The sequence below is a fragment of the Natrix helvetica genome (genome assembly GCF_964273705.1).
Source record: "Natrix helvetica genome assembly, chromosome: 3".
Lineage (NCBI taxonomy): Eukaryota > Metazoa > Chordata > Lepidosauria > Squamata > Natricidae > Natrix > Natrix helvetica.
In genome coordinates, this window is record NC_138549.1 from 52,891,392 (window position 1) to 52,912,530 (window position 21,139).

Sequence of the window (21,139 nt, forward strand, 5' to 3'; positions counted from 1 at the left end):
GCCCAATTTCATTTCTGATGAACCAATTGACTGCAAAGGGTGATTATAATATTTGAGTTTTGAATAATTCAATTCTTATTAGTATGCTTGAATTCTTCTTGGAACAAAGAAATGTTTATTAAATAAGATTACTCATAGAAAATATATTTTATTTCATGAAAAATAATATGTAACTGGTGGGATTTTATACAAATGCTTCCTCTTGGATTATGGAACCAAACACGTAAATTATAGTTGTTTGAAAACCATACGTTTTTCTCTTCAATGTTGTGACAGATGACAATTCAGATAATTTATTGACCTAGTGAGTCATTTGTAATTTATTTAAACTGTGGCAACTGGCTCAGGTGAAATATCACCTGGAACAAGCTCTTAATATATATATATATTTCTTCTTTGTTAAGGGCCGTACTGGATTTGCTGAGAAGAATGCAACTTGTGGTCGAATGGTTTGTGATGTAGAAATTTCAGCAAAAGAGTTGATTCATTGTAAAAGTTACCATTTGTCTGAACTTGTCAGTCAGATTTTAAAAACAGAAAGAGTAACAATTCCAGCTGAAGAGATCCGAAATATGTACAGGTATGAGTCTGGATCAGACCTGGGTATTTTATGGCCTGCAGGCCACATTTGGCCCTTTGACTGTCTCTGTTCATATCACAGGGTGGTGGCAGCAGCAGCACCTTTCCTCTCCAACAATCCCAGTTTCTCATGTGGCCCCTTGGGAAGATTAATTACTCGTCCCTGGTCTGGATATTCATCATAATATCACCCAGATGTAAGCAGTGGATTAAACAATCATTGACTTAAAAGGCAAAGCCACAAGCATTACCAGATATGAAGAACCTTCTAAGACGTGGGTGTCAAACTCGATCGCGTCACGTCATGTATCATGATGTATCACGATGGTCTTTGCCTTTGTGGAGCCAGAGTGGGTGTGGCCTGCATATGATGCATCTGTCCTGCGGGCCGCCAGTTTGATACCGCTGTTCTAAGATATGTTCTGATCTCTGTAGCATATCCCTGTGGTATATGAATGCCTTAGAGATTCAGGAAAAGAGAAAAACTGACTGGAGATAGTAACTTTTTGATTGCCCATTAATGTCATTGGAGGCAGGTTTAAAGACTTATTAGTCTATGTTTTTTAAATAAGTTTTTTTATTTTTTCTGTATACATATACATATTTTATGAACAGTACATTGACTGGGTCAACCCTTTTTTATACCACAAACAATAATCATATGAATAGATATATATACTTCAAATCTTCCAACTTCTACTCTATTAGTCTCTTTCCATAATCCTTTATCTTTTTTTGCATAATTCTTTTGAACATAAATAGCATTTCTTTGTGCCCTATGTTTATTATCCCCTGCTAAGTAATATCATTTAATATTTTAAAATTTACTCATTATTCCATCATAATTTCAGTGTTCCAAATATGTAGGGTTACTAATAACACCAAATATTAACAGTGTTTAATCAATATTGGGAATCTATCTCAAGACTTTCGTAATTTTTAATTTTCCTTTGATCGTGGAGACAGCAGACAGACAGGGTTTACTCTGTCCAGTAACCAATTGGACTGAGTCTACACTTATGATGTCATTGGGATCTTGTGGCTCCACCTCAGTTCAGACCCAGTCCAACCAGGACTAGCAGTGAGAATTGATCTCTCCTCCAAAATTTGGCTTTATAACATTAACATTAATCACAAATGGGAGGGAAATTCAAAACTGCTTCCAGGCTTCCTCTCTTCAGCCGTCTGACTGCCTACAGCCTGAGTTCACTCAGGAAGCCTGCCTGGCTGTCAGATCGGCCAGCTCACGAGCTACGGCTCCGTAGCTGTTCCTCCTAGGCGCTCCTTTACTGGGCACTCGAAGTGACGCGTGACCAGCTCTTTTGTGCGCAGCAGCTCTAGGCGAAGTCGATGGCCATTCTGTAGATCACCTGGCAACTTTGAGTGTTTTGGCGGCCATTTAGCGGGTCGGAAAAGCCTGTGAAGATAGCAGCGGCCATTTTGAGGCTTGGAAAAGCCTTGGAAGAAAAAAAGTCAGCCATTTGGACACTTTAAAAAAGGCGCGAACTCTGCAGCAGCCGTTACAAGTGCCCAGCGACTCAGGATCATTCCAGGTGGACTGGATCAGGAACGCCTGGCCATCAAAAAGGTGAGACCGTTGCCTATCTTTACTGTGGCTTGATTTATGTCGGGGGAAATGGCTGATCAAGCTGTGACTGCAGATAAAGGATTAGAGGAGGCGGGGTCATTGGTGGTGAAGAGCAATAGGAAGAGGCAAGAAGATAGCAGAGTTTCAAAGATGCAACGAACGAGCATTGTGTATAATTGGTCTAACGTTGTCTGACCAACAGTTAGTTCATATTCGTAGGGAGAATTCTGCAGCAAGATGTTGGGAGAATTTGAAGAAGATATATGTACGTGATACTGTAGATGCACATATTCATCTTACCTGAAAACTGTTTAGGGCACGTCTTCTAAAGGGTGGAGATATGTTAGCTCATTTAAACTTTATAAAAGGAGTTTTCCAAGAGCTACACGAAAAGGAACTTATTTTCTCAGAGTTACATCAAATTTACATCATTGTGTCATCACTGGATGACAGTTATGATGATTTTGTATCGTCCCTCGAGGTACTAACCCGAAATGAACTAACATTGACTGACATAACTGCACGCCTGTTGGAAGAGTGCAGAAGAAGGTTGGAAAGAGAGCAACTGAGAGAGAAACCACCACAACATGGAGAGTCACCTTCAACTGCCTATACTGTTAGAAAATGTTTTTCTTGTAGGGCAAAGGGGCATATAGTTAGATTCTGTAAAACTGCTAAACGAAAGAATACTAGAGAAGCTAAAAAAATTGATAATGTCAACTTAGGTATGACTAATTTGACTATCTCTAGAAATGCACCAATAAGCCACCATTCATGGGTTGTTGATAGTGGAGCATCACAGTGCATTACTAGAAATAAGAATTGTTTTATAAAAATGTCTGCCAGCAAGCAACATGTATCTTTGGCAAATGGATGGAGGGTGAAAGCATCTGGTGAAGATATGGCAAGGCGTTCATTTGTAAATGAGCATTTATCCATGTTGTATATACCTAAACTGAAATTTAATTTGTTATCGGTAAGAGCTCTAATTAAAATTGGCTATGTAGTAACCTTTAGGGGAGATAACTGTATCATAGAAAAGGAAGGTAATAGGATTACTGCAAAATTAACAAATGGTTTATATATTATAACTGACGACCATACTGCTAATTCAGTGTATGACAGTATGAAGCCACATGATGAATGCATACATTTACTACATAGGCGTATGGGGCACATTAATTTGAAGACACTGCAACAAACTGTAAAGTTGTCAGAGGGAGTGAAATTAAAACCTTGCAGTAAGTATTTAAATTGTAATGTATGTAGTAAGGAAAAGAGCAGGGTTACTCCAGCAAACAGATATAATGGGTTTAAAACGAAGGAATTTTTAGAAGTTGTTTTTGCTGATCTAATTGGACCTATAAAACCCAGTTTGGGAGGTGCCTGCTATGTTTTGAGTATCATGGATCATTACTCAATGATCATTACTCATTTCTGCTACTTAATGAAAGACAAGATAGAAACATTTCAACAATTTTTTAATTGGCTAAGATTTGCGGAAAGAAAGATAAAAGCCAAGGTTATTACTCATAATGGGACGGAGTTTACAAATTGTAAGTTCCAAACTATGTTAAAAACAGCTAGTATTGAGCATAAACGTTCTGCTCCTTATAGACCTCAACATTATTCGTTTGTAGAACGAAGGGGGCAAACGTTACAAGCTATGACTAGAGCCATGCTAGCCGATTCAGGATTGCCTGAAACATTATGGGGTGAAGCCATGATGTGTGCTAATCATTTACTGAACAATGTTGTAAATGCTTCTACTGGAGAGGTACCATTTACTCGTTGGCATGGTAGGAAACCTGATTTGAGTTATTTGCACATGTTTGGAGTTCCTGCATGGGTGCATATTCCAGCACAGATCAGATTAAAGGGACAAACTTGTGCAAGGCAGTTAATATTTGTAGGTTATGACTCAAATCATAGATCTTATAGGTTTTGGGAACAAGGGACAATTAAGATCTACCACAGTTCTAATGCGAAGTTTTTAGAGCATGTTGGTTGGGATAAACTGGAAATAAATAATGATGAGGTAGTAATTAAAACCCAAGTAGATCAAAATAATGTATCAGGAATACCAGAAATGTGTGATGAAGGGAAGGAGTCTACTCAGGAGGAGGAAGTGATAGAGCAGGAGGACGGTCAGGATAATCCACCTATAAGCCCTGAGTTACCCAGAAGGTCAACCCGTGTAACGCGGCCACCTGATAGGTATCAGACATCTGTTGCATGTAAGGTGGATAAGGTACCTGCTGCATACCATGAGCTGACTACGTATCCAACTGAGGATAAAAAAGTAGAGCAAGCTGAAATGAACAGTTTAAGTTATTGCAGGATTTGGGAGTGCTTGACAAGACTGATTTACCTTCAAGTAAATATGAAAGGGGACGTAAACGGTTTTATAAGTGTAAAAATTGAGTGAATGGGAATTATGTAAACCATTATGGATGGAAATGATGTAAACCCCGATGAGTTAGATGATGTTGATATAAAGGGCTCTATGTTTGATAAGGGATGCATTATGAATTATATCTTGAACCTACATTTATGTACTGTATTGTCTGTTAAAGAAAAACAAACAATGTTGTGATGTTTATGGATTGAGAATGTGAAGTTGTGTGTAAATACATTGACAACCCAAGAGGGGAGAATGTTAGGGATGTAACCCTAGGCTTGGCTTGGCAATGTATATAAGCTATGATTACTTTACTGTTGCTTTAAACGATTAAGAGATGTAATTGGTTTGTTACCTCAAGCAGCTATAAGAGGGCGCCAGAATGGCTGTTAGCTCTCTATTTGTTAGAAGCTGGTTGGTGTATAGTGAGGTATTGTGGTTTGCTACTGTTTAGATATATTTTGTGTGTTAGACTGACTATTTTGATAACTGAATTACTAAACCGTGTATGACTTGGACTGTAAACCGGACTCTGAATACCTCTATATTTCTACATAGTAAACTACTATATTTTTATACTATTCAGTGTCTCTGTATGCTGGTTTGTGCGTGTTATTCCATACCACTCTCATTACGCTTCTCTGCATACTCGCTCTCCTAACGGGAAGCTTAATTACTTAACACAGGGGATGGAGGGCACTTTTGGATCTAAAATCATTGAACCGCCATATTGTTTACCGGCGGTTCAAAATGCATTCTCTGCACACCATCTTGCAGGGAGTCAGGAAAGGCGACTTCCTCACGTCGGTGGACTTGACCAAAGCTTACCTTCATGTTCCCATTTTCATAGACCACCGAAAATATATCTGTTTCTCTTATGTGGGGAGGCACTTCCAGTACCGAGCTCTTTCGTTCAGACTGTCTTTAGCCCCCAGGGTATTCACAAAGGTGCTGGCTGCCCTAGCCGCCCACATCAGGTCATCTCCAGTTCGGATTCTCTGTTACCTGGACAACATCTTATTGTTGTCCAGGTCTCTGACTTAGGCAGAAAGGGATCTTGCTCTCACCATTCACACCCTGTGGAATCACGGGTTCGGGGTGAATCTCAAAAAGAGTCACCTCCCATTCTTCACCTCGAGGTCTTGATAGACACTGTGGTGGGGAGGGTGTTTCTGTCCAACGACTACATTTGCAGTCTAAAGGAAATTGTCAGGAAGATGCGCCTACGCAAAGCGTTCCTTCTCCTTCTCTCCCAAATCTTGGGCACGATGGTGTCTTGCTTTGGGGTTGTCCCGTGGGCCAGGTTCCACAGCAGGATCCTTCAATGGTTCATGCTTCCGCATATAAAGGCTGACAGGAGCTGCTCCCCTCTCCGGGTTCCCCTTCCCAGTCAGGTCTTAAAGTCCCTCAAATGGTGGCAGTCCCCGGCAATTTTGCAAGGGACCTTGTTCAGGGATCCGGACCGTCTCACACTTATGATGGATGCAAGTCTGATGGGGTGGGGGGCACACATGCAGGACCTAGTGGCTCAGGATCAGTGGTCCTTCGAAGAGAGCCAAAACAGCATAAATTGGCTAGAGTTACGGGCGCTTCACTTCACCCTCAAACAATTCCAACACAGGGTTCAGGACCGTCACATATTAGTCCTAACAGACAATACCACGACCAAGGCACACATAAACAGATGGGGGGAACACGTTCTTGGCCTCTGATGCAGGAGTCTAACCTATTGTGCCAGTGGGCGGAGTCTCACCTGTCATCTCTCAGGCAGAGCACAACTCAGGGGCCTCCAACTCCAGGCAGACTGGCTGAGCTGGACCAGGATAGATCAGGCAGACTGGAGCGTCCATCCGAAACTCTTCCATCGGCTGACACTACAATTCGGTCTCCCAGTCCTAGACCTGTTCACGATGGCAGACAACAACCAGGTGCCCAGGTATTATTCGTGGTTCATGGACCCCAGGGCAGAAGGAGTAGACACTCTCAGGTGCCATTGGCCCAAGGATCTCCTGTACGCATTTCCGCCTCTTCCCCTCATTCAAAGAGTAATTCAGAAGATGTTGGAGCAGGAGGCAGAACTATTGCTGCTAGTGCCGAATTGGCCATGCCAGCCTTGGTATGTCAACCTAGTGACTCTGTCAATCTCCATTCCATGGAACATTCCACAGTCTCTCCTGTCTCTACACCAAGGGTCAGTTTGCCATCCCAACCCCTAATACCTTACGCCGACAGATGGCTGCTTTGACCTCTCCTAGACAGCCTTGCCTCCAACCATTTACCTTCTCATCCTTGATCCGGAGAGTTCTTCATGGAGCATCCAACCTGCATCCCCCTGCCATCTATAGGTATCCGACTTGGGACTTGCTTCGTGTCCTAGAGGCTCTGACTTCCTCGCCCTTTGAACCTATGAGATCCACTTCTTTGAAACTGTTGTCCTTTAAGACGTTGTTTTTGGTGGCTATAACATCTGCCCGACGTATTTCTGATTTGGCTGCCCTTTCAGTCAGGCATGACTTATGCGTGTTCCATTCAGACCGAGTTGTGTTAAGACTGGACCTGACATTCATACTGAAGGTATGCTTCCGCAGAGGTCAAGAATTAACCTTGCCTGATTTCTGCCCGTCTCCTCACCATGAGAGGGAGCGTAAGTGGCACACTCTTGACTATGACGTGCCCTCAAGATCTACATTGACTGCACCGCTTCGTTCCGCCACTCGGAAGCTCTCTTCGTATTTTTCGCTAGCCCTCCTTGGGTAACAAGGCTTCGTTGTCAAGTCTGGGGCAGTGGATCATAGCCTGTATTAAACTGTCATATGAACTTCAGTCCTTGCAGGTTCCTCTAAACATTATAGCTCATTCTACATGTAGTGCTGCGACAACTGCTGTTTGGTCCACGCAAGCCACATTGGAAGAGGTCTGCTGGGCAACCACATGGGCGTCTCCCACAGTCTTCATACGTCATTACATGTTAGACAAGTATGCATCGGCTGACGCAGCTTTTGGACGCAGGGTGCTGCAACAAGTGCTTGTGCCTTAACGGACTTTCTTTAGTATCCCCACCCTAGTGGACAGCCCAGTCTTTGGTACGTCCCAGTCTGGCTGCTGTCTCCACAATCACAGGAAAATGGGCATTGGTTCTTACCTGATACGCTCATTTTCTGTTGAAGTGGAGACAGCAGCCAGCCCCACCCTGGGGTGCATCACACAATTCAGAACCTTTTTGTGCGGAGGAGAGAGAGAGAAACAGAAGATATGGATTTGACACATGTACGTTTTTGCTCACAATTCTCACTTGAGTCCACAGTTTTCCTTCGTCTGAACTGGGGAAGAGCCACAAGGGCCCGATGACATCATAAGTGCAGACTCAGTCCAATTGGTTACTGGACGGAGTAAACCCAGACTGGCTGCTGTCTCCACTTCAACAGAAAATGAGTGTATCAGATAAGAACCAACGCCCATTTTATTATTATTTTAAATTCACAATATATTTTAACACACTATTAATGTTACTAATACAATTACGTTTCCTTAACCTAGATTCCCACCTACTATTCTTTACTTACTGTGTAAGTAATATATTGTGTATTAATGTATATACTACTATTTTACCTAAATATATCTTCCCACATTATTAATATATTTTCTCATTATCTATCATCTCTTAATTTCTTTAAAATTTCATTTATTGATTTTTTGGTCAGCCTTTTGTCTGTCTTTCTTAGAATCTTGTATTTTCATTTTCTGCCTATTGAATTTTCCTTTCTGTACCTTTTGTCACTTTCTGCTGTACAATGTGAACACCCATCCTCAAGCCTTCCTTTTGTTTTTTCCTTGAAAATATTTCCCTTTCCCCCCCTCAGCTTTATATTAAATCTTTAAAAACTTATATGATCATCTTCTACTTGTAGCTAGTTTCTCCTCTTTATTTTTGACTGCTTGCCTCTCCTTTTGATATTTCCCTTCCACTGTTTTTTCTAACTTTTCCTCTATCCTTTGGATGTCATATTCCTGTTTCACCCCCAGTTGTTGATTAGCTTCCATCGCCTTTTCTGTATCCTTAAATAATCCTTTTGTTTCCTTATCATCTAATAAAAATTCACATATACTTTTTACCATAGCTATCAGTTCTTTATACATCACTAAAGTCTGTTGAGAATCCATTTTATAATTATTTGTTAAGAGTTATAAAATAATATTTCTATAATTCTAATATTTTAATGTTTTAAAAACTCCTGCTTAGTACAATTTCAAAAATCCCAAATTTATACCTCCAATTCCCACACTTTATAATCTAAATTCTATAATATTTATACAATCTTGTAATTCCACAATTATATATCTCCCAATTATCCAAATTTTAAAGGCCTAATTTGGTTTCCTTTTTTCTTCTTCTGGCTCCCCTTCTTTTGCCTTGTAGAATGTTCTATCAAATATATTTAATAGTCCAATCCAAATTAGTCCACTAAATTTCTCCAATTGTTCAAATCCAAGTCCAATGTCCAATTTTAGCAAGATTTAGATATTTGCAAGTTGATTCCTTTTATAAGTCTTTAAATGTTCAAATCCAATTTAGCCCTCTAAATTCCTCCAATCATTCAAGTCCCAATCCAATAACCAGTTTTGGTAAAATTTAATTACTTGCGAGCTAGTTCCTTTTGTAAGTCTTCAAATGTAAAAGAAAAAGAATTAAAAAACAACACCAATGTTCTTGAATTGTTCCAATCTCCTTCTAACCAAGAGAGTCAAGGTCAGGCCGTTCGTAAATGTTGTTATTTCTATTCTGTGTATTGATCTTCATGTATATTGCATTGACTTTCGCTGAGTATGCTGCACCAATGGTGTTGTAGTGCTTCTTTTCTTCCAGTAGGTGGCTCTCTTATTCCCAAATCGCAGGTAAAACAGTCTGTCAAAATCAGATGATTGCTTGATAAATCCAGGGTTTAAAACCGCAAATAAACAGAATAACTTTTCCCTGACTTCTCTTTTCAAATTGCTTAATCCCCCCCCCCCCCCAAGCTTTCTGTATTTTTAAAGTGTCTCTAGGGCTTCTCACGCCTACTAATTTCCGGTCCTTCCCCCCCCCCCCCCCCCCTATATTCTTTCACCACTGTTTTAAGTTTAGGATATATCTTTTAACATTCTTGCCATTATATCCAGTCTTTAAGATAAAAGTTGGTAATTATCTCACCTGTTTCAATGTTCCGCCCATACACCGCTCCTGCACAGATCTGGTTGTCCCAGCTTTGTGACTGCCATAAAATGGTGGTTGTTCCTGCTGCCATTCGGAAGAGCTTGCTTCAGACCTAATGAGAAAATTGTGGATTTCTCGTGGTCAGCAAAGTGCCTCTCCTTCCTTCTCTGCCTCTACAAGGCAGCTATGACCCGTCGTGGGGTCCCCGTGGGGTTCAAAAGAGCCTTTTTAAAATTCTTGTTTCTTGGCAGTAGGAATATCTCTACTAGCACTAATAAAAGTTTTACATAAAAGTAAGGAGAAGATCCCTATGAACTTTTTGCTGGAAAAAAATGGGCTTTCAATTTATGGATTTGATTATTAGAAAGGGTTGATTACGGAAAGAGAGAAACTTTGATGTAACCTTAGAGAAAAAGGGTAAACTATGTACACTATATTGGAAATCACTTTATTTATGTTTTGCTTTTTTCTTCTTTCCTATCTCTTTTTTTCTTTATTTTTTCCAATTTTCTATTACTTTTCTATTTCTCTTAATGTGAACTTAAAATTTTTATTCTTTTGTTGACAAACAGATATAAAATGTAAGGAGAAGATGTTTGCGTCTTGATTATGTTCACATTTATGTTGGGGAGATAATTTTGTGCACTGACTTTACAGATAGTTTCTGAATAAAATTTTGCTTGTTTCGGGGTTAAATTAATAGAATTAAGTAACTATTCCTTCAGGTGGTTTTAATTGGGTTTTCATTAGATTTTAAGGAGCAATTTAGGTTTATGTACATTCACAAAAAAATTGCGAGTTTATTAAAATTGCCTCTGTTTTCCTGTCCTTCCACCCCCTTTATTATAGTGATACTCATCATTTACTTTACATGCTAGAAAACACATGGATTGATTCTAAGTACATTTTACAAATTATGTGTGAACTGAATGTTCTTCCACTAGCCTTACAAATTACAAATATTGCTGGCAATGTTATGGTAAGCGTTTTGTTTTTTAATTATTCAGTCACTTCAACTATTATAATTTAGTTGTATGTATAGTCCCATTTATGAATTTTTAGTAGGATAGATACAAATGAATTAGAATAGTTTGGGTATTACAGTGCATTTCTGACACTAAACATTTTTAATGTAGGTTTGTTGACTGAGTCAGATTAACTTAATAAGTTGTTACTTTTTTTGTTTTACTGTAAAGAATAGAAAAAATGGCAAGTTAGACATTTGAAATACAGATGAAATAATATCATTTTTGATATTTTAACCTATGTTTTAAGTTACCCTACATAGCTCTTTTTTCTATTTTTATTTTTTTCAGTCCAGGACGCTGATGGGTGGACGAGCTGAGCGCAATGAATACTTGCTTCTTCATGCATTTTATGAAAAAGATTATATTGTGCCTGATAAACAACTGTTCAAAAAGCAGAAGCGTGTAAGTATTTTTTCTCAGATGGTTTACATTTGGTGAAAGCTAATCAGCAGTTCTTGATAATAAAGTCCACCTTTTAATAAGTATTAGTCTTTGAACATTGGTATGCACTTGTTTGAGCTCATCATATGTTGGCTACCACTATAGATTATTGTATCATCTTTCCTTACCCATTTAATCAATGTCTTTGGTATGGAAATGTAGGAAGTTAGGGTTTCTAGAATTTTTAAAATAGTCTGAATATGTTAATGTGGAAAAACATGGTTAATCCAATTAATCATTCCCATTTTATCATATAGACCTTTATTAGCCATTTAAAAAAAATCCTTGAATGTATTAAGCTTGAATTAGAGTTTATATTTTATCCTGTTCTTATGTCTCATAAGTTGGAAGAAGATGAAGATTTGGAAAATGATCAGAATAAATCAAAGTTAGGACGAAAAAAGGCAGCATATTCTGGAGGTTTAGTTTTGGAACCAAAAGTTGGTAAGTTTGAGCATTAAATCAAGTAATAAAGGGTCTTGCATAGTGTTATATTACTCATATAATATCATATAATATATTATATTACTCATATAATATCATTTATTAATATGTATTAGGATATTTAAAGTGGTTGTTTATACCTTCCAATATACTAGTGTTTGTGTATGCACAATTCTCCTAAAAAAATCAGATTTTTCATTCTTACATTTCACATTTGGTGCTATTCTGAAGAACCTGAAAGATGTATCTTTGAGATGTAGATATTACAATCTTTCAAATAGTGAAACACAAATAGTGTATTAACACTTTTGTTGATACACATGGAGGAGTTGATGTGCAACCACTGAAAGTAGATTATTTTAACTGTTGCTTAAGTTTGGGTGTTTTAGGTAAAGTCTTCACCTTTTTTTCCATTTTAAAGCAGGTGTATCCAACTTATGGAAGAATTTTAATAAAATTATTAGAGCGGGGTAGAGCAAGAAATTTTCATCATTGGACATTTCTGTAGAGTTACATATTATAATATAAATTTGTCTCTTGTTTCAGGTTTTTATGACAAGTTCATTTTGCTTCTTGACTTCAATAGTTTATACCCTTCAATTATCCAAGAATTTAACATCTGTTTTACAACAGTTCACAGAATGTCTTTCAGTGTGCACAAGAAGACAGAGGTGTGTGCTTAATATGTTTTAATTAGTGATGGTAAAATAAATGATATGAGATCAAGAATCAGATGAAGAATGCATTGATCATTATTTATTGTGTATGGTACTAATAATTATTAAAATCTCCTTTTTCTCCTTTTAATATTCATTTTTATATTCTATATTTATATTCTCTGTTGATATTCCTTCTTTATTTTCAGTTGTATTTCTCTAATTTTCTTTCTATTTCCTGCACATTGCTCACTTTCCTTTAGGCTGTTTCAGTTTTTCTTCAGTAACATTAAGTTTTTGCTGACAACTTTATTTTTTAACATTTTTTCCACAAATTTCCACAAATTTAGAGTTGCTTTTATTTCATTCATTAAATCTTCCTTTAAATTTTCTTTTCACTCCTATTTTTCTTTCACTTTCTTGTTTTTTGAAGGTCAGATAAAGTGATAATTTTCTCTGTGGGTAATCCTACACTCATTATGATTTTTTTCAATTTTAAAATTAGCTAATTTCTGTGAATAAACATCTTAATCACTGTTAGTCACAAGGGTTAATCTTAATGCATATCACCAATTCAGCTGTAAAAATAATCTAAAATTTATACATTAAGAACATATTTATAGAAAATATTTTGATCATTAGCAACATAATTTATTTAGGTAAGGCTATTTTATTAACAGTGAATTGAGTTTCCACATAATGGTCCTGTGCTAAAATGTCCTGAACTACAAATGTTAAATCATCTTCTTCTTCTTCTCCTTCTTCTTCTTCTTCTTCTTCTTCTTCTTCTTCTTCTTCTTCTTCTTCTTCTTCTTCTTCTTCTTCTTCTTCTTCTTCTTCTTCTTCTTCCTCCTCCTCCTCCTCCTCCTCCTCCTCCTCCTCCTCCTCCTCCTCCTCCTCCTCCTCCTCCTCTCCCTACCCCTATTTCTCCACCACCACCACCACCTTGCTCAGTTGACTTTAAAAAAGAATCCTATAAGATGTGAAAAGCTGAACAGTAAAGAGTCAATAAAAGTTCAAGTTCCATTGCTGCTACTATTAGTAGAAGGGAAGAGGGCAAGTATGTGGGGTGAAGGAGGAGGAAAAAAAGGAGGAAAACGTTTTGTAAGGAGATGTCACTCTCTGACATGGTACCAAATCTGTTTTTGAATACAAGAGATGTAGCAATTTGTGAGTTACTATTACAGATTTTATAGTAAATGAACAATTGATCTGGAAAAGATTGAAAAATGCTTTAAAATATAGAGCAATTGAAATAATTTTTATCCACAATTCCAACAATTTTTAAATCTACAATACAATTCCTGGTCATAAAGAGACATGACCCTCTATCCTCAAGTCCATTCATGAAGACTCAAAAGACATAAATTCAACCTAGCCAAGGAGAGAAGTCAAGGAGAGAAAGGGAATTCCTGGAAGCCTGGTTTTCCACTAATAAATCAATAAACAAACACATTGACACCGACCAAATCTACCAACCACTTAGAATGAAAGAACAACATCAACCACGACCCCAAAGGCAACATTAAAAGACCAATGAACAGCCATGCTGCAAACAAAGTTATAATTTGGCAGATGACAAAGAATCAGACTACATTGCACGTAGCTGATCAAATCAACCTGAAACCAGACCATGACATCATCAAAAGATATCCAAACAAAAACAACAACACTAATTTGCATCACACAGATGTTACTTAAAACCAAGGACTATGACTGCAGCCAGCCAATCACACAACCTGAAATCAGACCAGGACTCAGAAAGATGTTTAAGGGCCAGTGCTTCCCCAGACAAGCACAATCCAAAGCACACTGAAGATGTCTTCTTGAATGGGGACGAAACACTTGCAACCAAATTGTAGCTCGGAGCTCAAACCAACAATATAACTCAACCAGAGATACTAATATTCAGACATTTCCATTAATCTACAATTGCAAATGAGAAAAGCATCAATTAAAATCTGAAGTTTAATTAAATGCCAGGATTTTATAGTATTTCTGGAATATATTATAGGATATTTCAAGAAATTTTGCCTAACTTTTAAATCAGGTAATGAATGAATTTCAGAAGGACGAAAAACTCCCCACAGAACTGGATTTATGTTGATTTAGAAAAAAATGACTCCCCCAAATAATCAGAAGTATTTCTTTAGCAAATTTACATTGTAAGGTCTTTACTGCAAAGTACTCAAAGAGAATAAATGACTTTTTGCCCAGATCAGATGTATTTAAAAAATGAATGAGATACAACATTAGATATATTCTCTTGTTGATAAGAGTTAAAAAAAAAACCCCACAGATGTGGCCATTATTTTTCTTGATGTGGAAAAAACTTTTTACAATTTGGTATTAAAATTTTTATTAGTTTATCAGAATATAAAATACAAAGAAAAATGAAAACAAGAGGAAACTAGGGGAGGGGGAAAAGGGAAAAAGAGAATGTGAGGTAGAAAGCAAAAAAGAAAAAAAGATATTGACTTCCGACTCTTTTTAGCATAGTAGAAGAAAATAAACATTACAGCCTCAACTTTTTACTTCTATACAATAATATATACTAGCCATTTCTATAACAACAAACCTAATCAATAGCTTCTAATACTGATTTATCTAATCAGTAAAACCAAAATCAACATTTTTTCTTTATACATAATGTTTGAGTAATTACTAAAATTGTAAAGTATTATTGAAAGTGTATTTGAAAGTATGCCAAGAAGAACATTCAGGTAGGACCAATGTTCCTTTTACAAATATTTTTAAAGAAAAGTTTACAGTTTTAAAATGAAGGTTAAAAAAGCTTTTTCTCTTTGTATAGTGAATTTTGCTTATACAAATGATATAAAGATTAATAAGTGCAAGCAGAAATACATATTATTTTCCACAAGAAAAAAAAAAGTAGAGATGGTTAAATTGATAGCTTCATTCAAAGAAAAGAATATATCTAATTTTATTCTTATTTGGAAAATGCTTCTGGATTTTGTCCTTGTGATGGAATTTAACATTTTGGAATGGTCTTTCATGCTGGCAGTACTGAAAAAGCTGAATTGCAACTCCATTTTTTTAAACTTTTATCTTATCTTGTCCCTTTCAGTATAGTGCACTGTTGACATTTACTTTGATTTTTATTCTTAAAATGCTCTTTATCCAAGAAAAGTTGTGATATTTAAAGTATTTTGATAATATTTATATGTCAAACTTATTATTTCACAGGATGGTGAACAAGAAGAAATACCTGAATTACCTGATTCATCTCTAGAAATGGGAATCTTGCCTAAAGAAATTAAGAAGCTTGTTGAGCGAAGGCATCAAGTGAAACAGCTGATGAAACAACCAAACTTGCATCTTGATCTTTACTTACAGGTATAAACCTCGCTAATGTCATTTTCCAACTTGCTTGAATGCAGACTGCAAATATTTGGTTTAACATAACATTAAATGTTATCCCAGGATAAATAACTCTTAAAAGAAGTAAGAAAAAAGTATCCATTATAATGTCAATAAAATCAGTTGTTGAGAATTTAGCTTTATATTTTGATTACTTTTCAAGTCCTCCATTTTATACCATTTCAAATTTCTCTCTAGGTACATAGCTGTAGAAAAAAAGACATCCTCCCTCTTAATGAACGAAGATTTGATCAGGTTCAGGCTAAGATTTACAGTACAAGGAACATAGAGTTTTTAAAAAGTTTAAGATAGAGGATTTTGTCAGAATGTACTGTGATGACATAATGCCATATAAAATTGACAGACAAAGAAAGGAAAACCAACAATAGCTGGCAAGAGTGGAAGAATGGTTGGTGAAGTATGATGTGAGAGTCCTTGTTTCTCATTCTGAATGGTTTATTACCTAGTTCACAATATGCAGCTATTTGGAATGTCCGCAGGGTTGAGCGTAAAAATTGTCTGAAGACCAGATTGGGAAAAATCTAACATATTATCAATACTGGAGCAAATTTACTCCTGCCTTCCAGAAACACCCTCAAAATTGGATCAGTGAACATTCATTATAAATGCTCATTGGCAGTGAAATACTTGCTATATTTTAGGGTGAGATACAGAGAAAAACAAGCAAACCAAAAATAAAAGTTGATAGAATCCTTCCTAAATAGCAATACACAGGTAGTTCTTGACTTATGACACAATTGAGTCCAAAATTTCTGTTGCTAAGTGAGACATTTGTTAAGTGAATCTAGCCCCATTCTACAACCTTTCTTGCCACAGTTGGTTTTTTTAATATTTTTTTTATTTTTAAACAAACAAAAACGAACAAAAAACATAACACATACAGCCTTCTTCCATTTCATATAGCGTGTCGTTTGGTTACAAGATTTTGTGGGTCCTTCACATGGTCACCACTTACAATTATATATCGAATCACAAATTGTTCATTAGATAAACATAAGTACATTATTGTTAAATGTCAATTTTTCAACTGTAATTATTATTCCTTAATTTTAAACAAGATATTCTGAATATTGAATCCATACATACATCATTTTGCCTCAATAGTTCAACTCCAATTATTATTCCTATGTTTTAAACAAAAAAATCTATATATTGAAATCATACATACATTATTCCATTACATCGTTCTAATCTGTTTAACAGTGCTAAACCCTTATAGTATTGCATATATCATTCTATTATTCTTAAAATATAAAAGGTTTTCCCACTTTCTCCATTACCATGATTTTTATCTAACCATTGATAAAACAAATCCCAAACCTTGTAAAATTGTTCATCTTCTTCTCTAATTTCAAATGTCAATTTACTCATTTCCGCACATTCCATAATTTTTTGAATAGTTTCCTCCTGCGTTGGTATTTTCTAATTTTTCCAGTTTTTTGCAAATACAATTCTGGCTGCTGTTAAAACATTTACAATGAAGTATTTCAAGTCTCTATATTTCTGGTATAATTCCCAATTAAAAAGTCTCTGGTTTAAAGTTTATATGTTTTTGTGTCATTTTCTCCAACCACGTGTGGATCTTAGTCCCATATCTTTTAGCTTCTGCGCAAGTCCACCACATATGGTAATATGAACCTGGTGTCTGGCGACATTTTCAACACTTTACTGATTTATTCTTGAACATTCTTGCTATTCTCGTCGGGGGTAGATGCCACCTGTAAAACATCTTATACAAATTTTCTTTATATGCTGTTGTCATTTTGTAATTTTGGGACCACAATTTCTACCACTTCTCTAATTCAATCCCATGCCCAAAATTCCCCCCCCCCCCCCCTAAGCTATCATGGTTCCTTTGACTTGTTCTTCTTCTAACTTAACTTTTAGTAAAGGTCCATAAAGTTTTTAAATTACGTTTTCATCAGTACCCATCAAAATTTTATCTAACTCAGTCATTTTATCATAAAAACCTTCCTCTTTACGGTCCTTGTCATATCTAGATTGTATTTGCACATTTGAAAACCAATTCATCTTTATACCTTCCTTTTCCAGATCTTGCATAGATTTAAGTTCACCCTCTGTATTCAATATTTCACCATATCTAACTGTTTGTTCCTTTTTGTATATTATTGTGTATGAAAAGGCTTTGATAGTTGATAGCCAGACTGGAATTTTTAAATAATATTGTCTTTTAATTTTCTCCCAATTTAGTAGCAAAGCCTTCCGTAGGTAATGTCTTCTAAAATATCCCTGTGTTTAGTTCCCTTGTACCATAAAAAGGCATGCCATCCCAACAATAGATCATGTCCTTCAAGAATCAAGAATCTGGTATTCCTTAGTGTTATCCATTCTTTAACTCACCAAACTTGCTGACTGGTGATATAGTTCCCAATTGGGCAGGCCCAATCATTCTCTTGTTCTTGCATCTTGTAACAATTTTAATTCTTGCCACAGTTGTTAAGAGAATCACTGCAGTTATTAAGTTAGTAACCTGCTTGTCAGAAGATTACTGTCATACTTGCCTCCACTCAAAACTCAAGAAAGAAAACCCCCAACGCCATTGAATTAAAGAAGAGGTACTTTTACTAAGTTTGAAATGATAGCAGCGAGAGCAAGGCAAGATCTCTGGTTCAAAATGCATGAAGATTATACATTGAAAGTAACCCCAAATCCCCCCCCCCCCCAGGATCCAGCACTTACAGTATAATCAACATCCAGTATGATGTTGTGGAAAGGCTTGTCTTCAGGTATTTCTCGCATCTGGAGTCTCAGGACGGTTGGCTTGACAGAGTATAAACAACTCCACTAAGCAGCACCATAATTCATGAGTACAAACCTCCCTTCCAATTCTCATAAGACTGCTACACACCAGCTTGCTTCCCCATCCCAAATGTCCAAGCCCCCCTCACCGTTTCTATGGCAGCTGATATCAAGTACACTGCAGAAATCCATGCTGGTGATGAGTGGTTGTCCAGCTGACAATCACAAAGGGTGATCATTTGACCTTGGGACACTGCAACCATCATAAATATGAGTCAGTTGACAAGCATCTGAATTTTGATCATGTGACCTTGGGAATGCTGCAGTGGTTGTGAGTGTCAAAAACTGTTGTAAGTCACTTTTTTCAGAGCTATTGTAACTTTGAATGGTCATTAAACGAATTGTAAGTTGAGGACTATTGAGTTGTATTTGACTAATCTAAATGTAATAAATGTGGTGCATATTTTTTCTCTTTAAAAATTAGCTTACTCAGGCCAGGTATATTTAAAAAACCCCTGAAAAATAGACAGTATAAGTTACCTACTATGGTTAAATGTTGTTCTGTTTTATTAAATTGCTGCTGATTTTCTTGAATGCCAAATGTATAAAAACAGGATGAAAATGACATTAAAAAAATATGGTTCTATATTCCCTGGGATGTTCTTATTAGCTTGCTAATTACTTTAACCAGTTAAAAGGACAAAATGTTTAACTGATTATGATAGTTGTTTTTTTTTTTTCAGTATGATATCAGGCAGAAGGCTCTGAAGCTTACAGCTAATAGTATGTATGGATGCCTGGGATTTTCCTACAGTAGATTTTATGCAAAACCTCTTGCTGCTTTGGTGACTTTCAAAGGCAGAGAGGTAAGTCAGCAATGATTAATACTGTGATTATTTTGTGGGTGGTGGTGGATAGGATGGTAAATTTATTTATTTCTCTCTCTTTTTTCTTCGGTTATTAGGGCTTTACCAAACACATCTGAGTGACCATTAAAAATTAATAAACTATGATAAAAGAAAAATAAATAAAATGCAGAGCACCAGAGACAAATAACATGAGCTCACATAAACATACTGTTCTAGTATTTTGGGGAAGAATAAGATCTTCAAGGCCTAAAGGCTGGCACTGTGAGCAATAAAACTGATGACAGGTCTCCATATATTAAGTAATATCAATTTGAAAATGTTTTTTATAAATTCAATTAATTTGAATTAATTTTAAAATTAAGAAATATATTAAGAAATAGGCAAAATTTGTTGCAGAAAGATTTCTTCCTGAGGATATGAGACACAAATATAAATTGCTACTTATCTGGTATTAAGATTAGCAAAAAATATTGCTGTTTAGTTTAAGAATGGGCTTGAATAGTGAAGCTGTTTGATGTGAAATTCTGAATGAAAAAGGAAGTATTTCACCAGTATCTGTATAAAAATGGTTCTGTGTGTGTGTGTGTGTGTGTGTGTGTGTTCCAGCATAACTCTAGAACGCCTCAAGCAATTTCAACCAAACGTGCTGCACAGATGATTTACTCTCTGGAAAAAAATACTGTGAGATAAGATACCCCTAACACCCTTCGGGATGTGTGTTCTGTTAAGATGCAGCCTGTTGTGCCTTAAAATGGCTTCTGTACTGCTGTAAAATGGCTTCTACTGTACAGCACAGTGGAGTTTCCATGGTAATGGCTTCACCGTACCACACAAGGGGGCTCCTGCTGGTAAGGGGGAAAATCCAACATTAGAAATTATGTTAGGTCCGGACATTTCCTCCCTATAAATAAATACCCAGGCAACGCCAGGTTATCAGCTAGTACTATATACTTAAGAAATGACATTTGCTGTTATCTGATATGACAGATCCTTAGCCTAGATACATCAGGACTTGAGCAAAGATTGTGGTTAAGAAGAACAGCCTTAAAATTTTTCTATAGCCATGGCATCTTCTAGACCAGGTGTCACCAATGTTTCGGACCTCAGGGACTACTAAATTCATAATTTTAAACCCCGCAGATCACTAATATGAATCCAGCGCACTGCTCGCTGAAGCACCTGGACTCCCAGTGATGGGATGGGGTCTTTCACACACTTAGCTTGGCAGCCTGTTTCTTTAATCTTAACATTCAAAGATCCATTTGGACACATTTCCCACAGAAACCAAAACACCGGGATCTCTCCCCCCCCATACTCCCCTCTCTCTTCTTTACTCTCTCTCTCTTATCTCTTTTCTCTCATCTCTCCTGTCTCTTCTCTCTCTCTCTCTCTCTCATCTCATGAGCTAGCCAGTGTCTTGGGGTGGAGAGGAAGTCACGCGTCTCCCAGTCACACAGTACCAACCAGGGCTGGAAAAAACGCTCATGAGATCCTGCAAGAGATGAAGCTTCGCTCCCGCTCTGGAATATGGAACGAATCTCTATCCCCCGCCCTTCCCTTCTCAGACCAGGCGAGGAGTGAGTGGGAGGTGAGGGTGAAGGCCAGGTCAGCCAGTGGTGGGTTCAACTGACAGGAAGCCACAGCAGGGGGACGAAAGAGCTGCAGATTGCCGACAACCATTGCTTCGTCCCACCTGCACCGCAACCTCCCCTTGCTGCAACAGCAAAGTTATCTCGTTCCAGGAAGCAAGGGCTATGATACTCCTTGCCCATTGCACCTC

At 37.0% G+C, this 21,139-nt stretch overlaps 1 protein-coding gene across 2 annotated transcripts in view; it reads left to right on the forward strand.

The window, feature by feature from the left end:
* Positions 1-21,139, forward strand: part of POLA1 (DNA polymerase alpha 1, catalytic subunit) — a 511,093-nt gene that overhangs the window by 93,035 nt on the left and 396,919 nt on the right. For both annotated transcript variants that reach the window (XM_081949269.1, XM_081949270.1), the window contains exons 20-26: positions 405-580; positions 10,609-10,738; positions 11,076-11,189; positions 11,573-11,672; positions 12,219-12,343; positions 15,536-15,685; positions 19,234-19,356. In XM_081949269.1, coding sequence (XP_081805395.1) covers positions 405-580; positions 10,609-10,738; positions 11,076-11,189; positions 11,573-11,672; positions 12,219-12,343; positions 15,536-15,685; positions 19,234-19,356 — 918 coding nt within the window. The remainder of the gene's footprint in view (positions 1-404; positions 581-10,608; positions 10,739-11,075; positions 11,190-11,572; positions 11,673-12,218; positions 12,344-15,535; positions 15,686-19,233; positions 19,357-21,139) is intronic.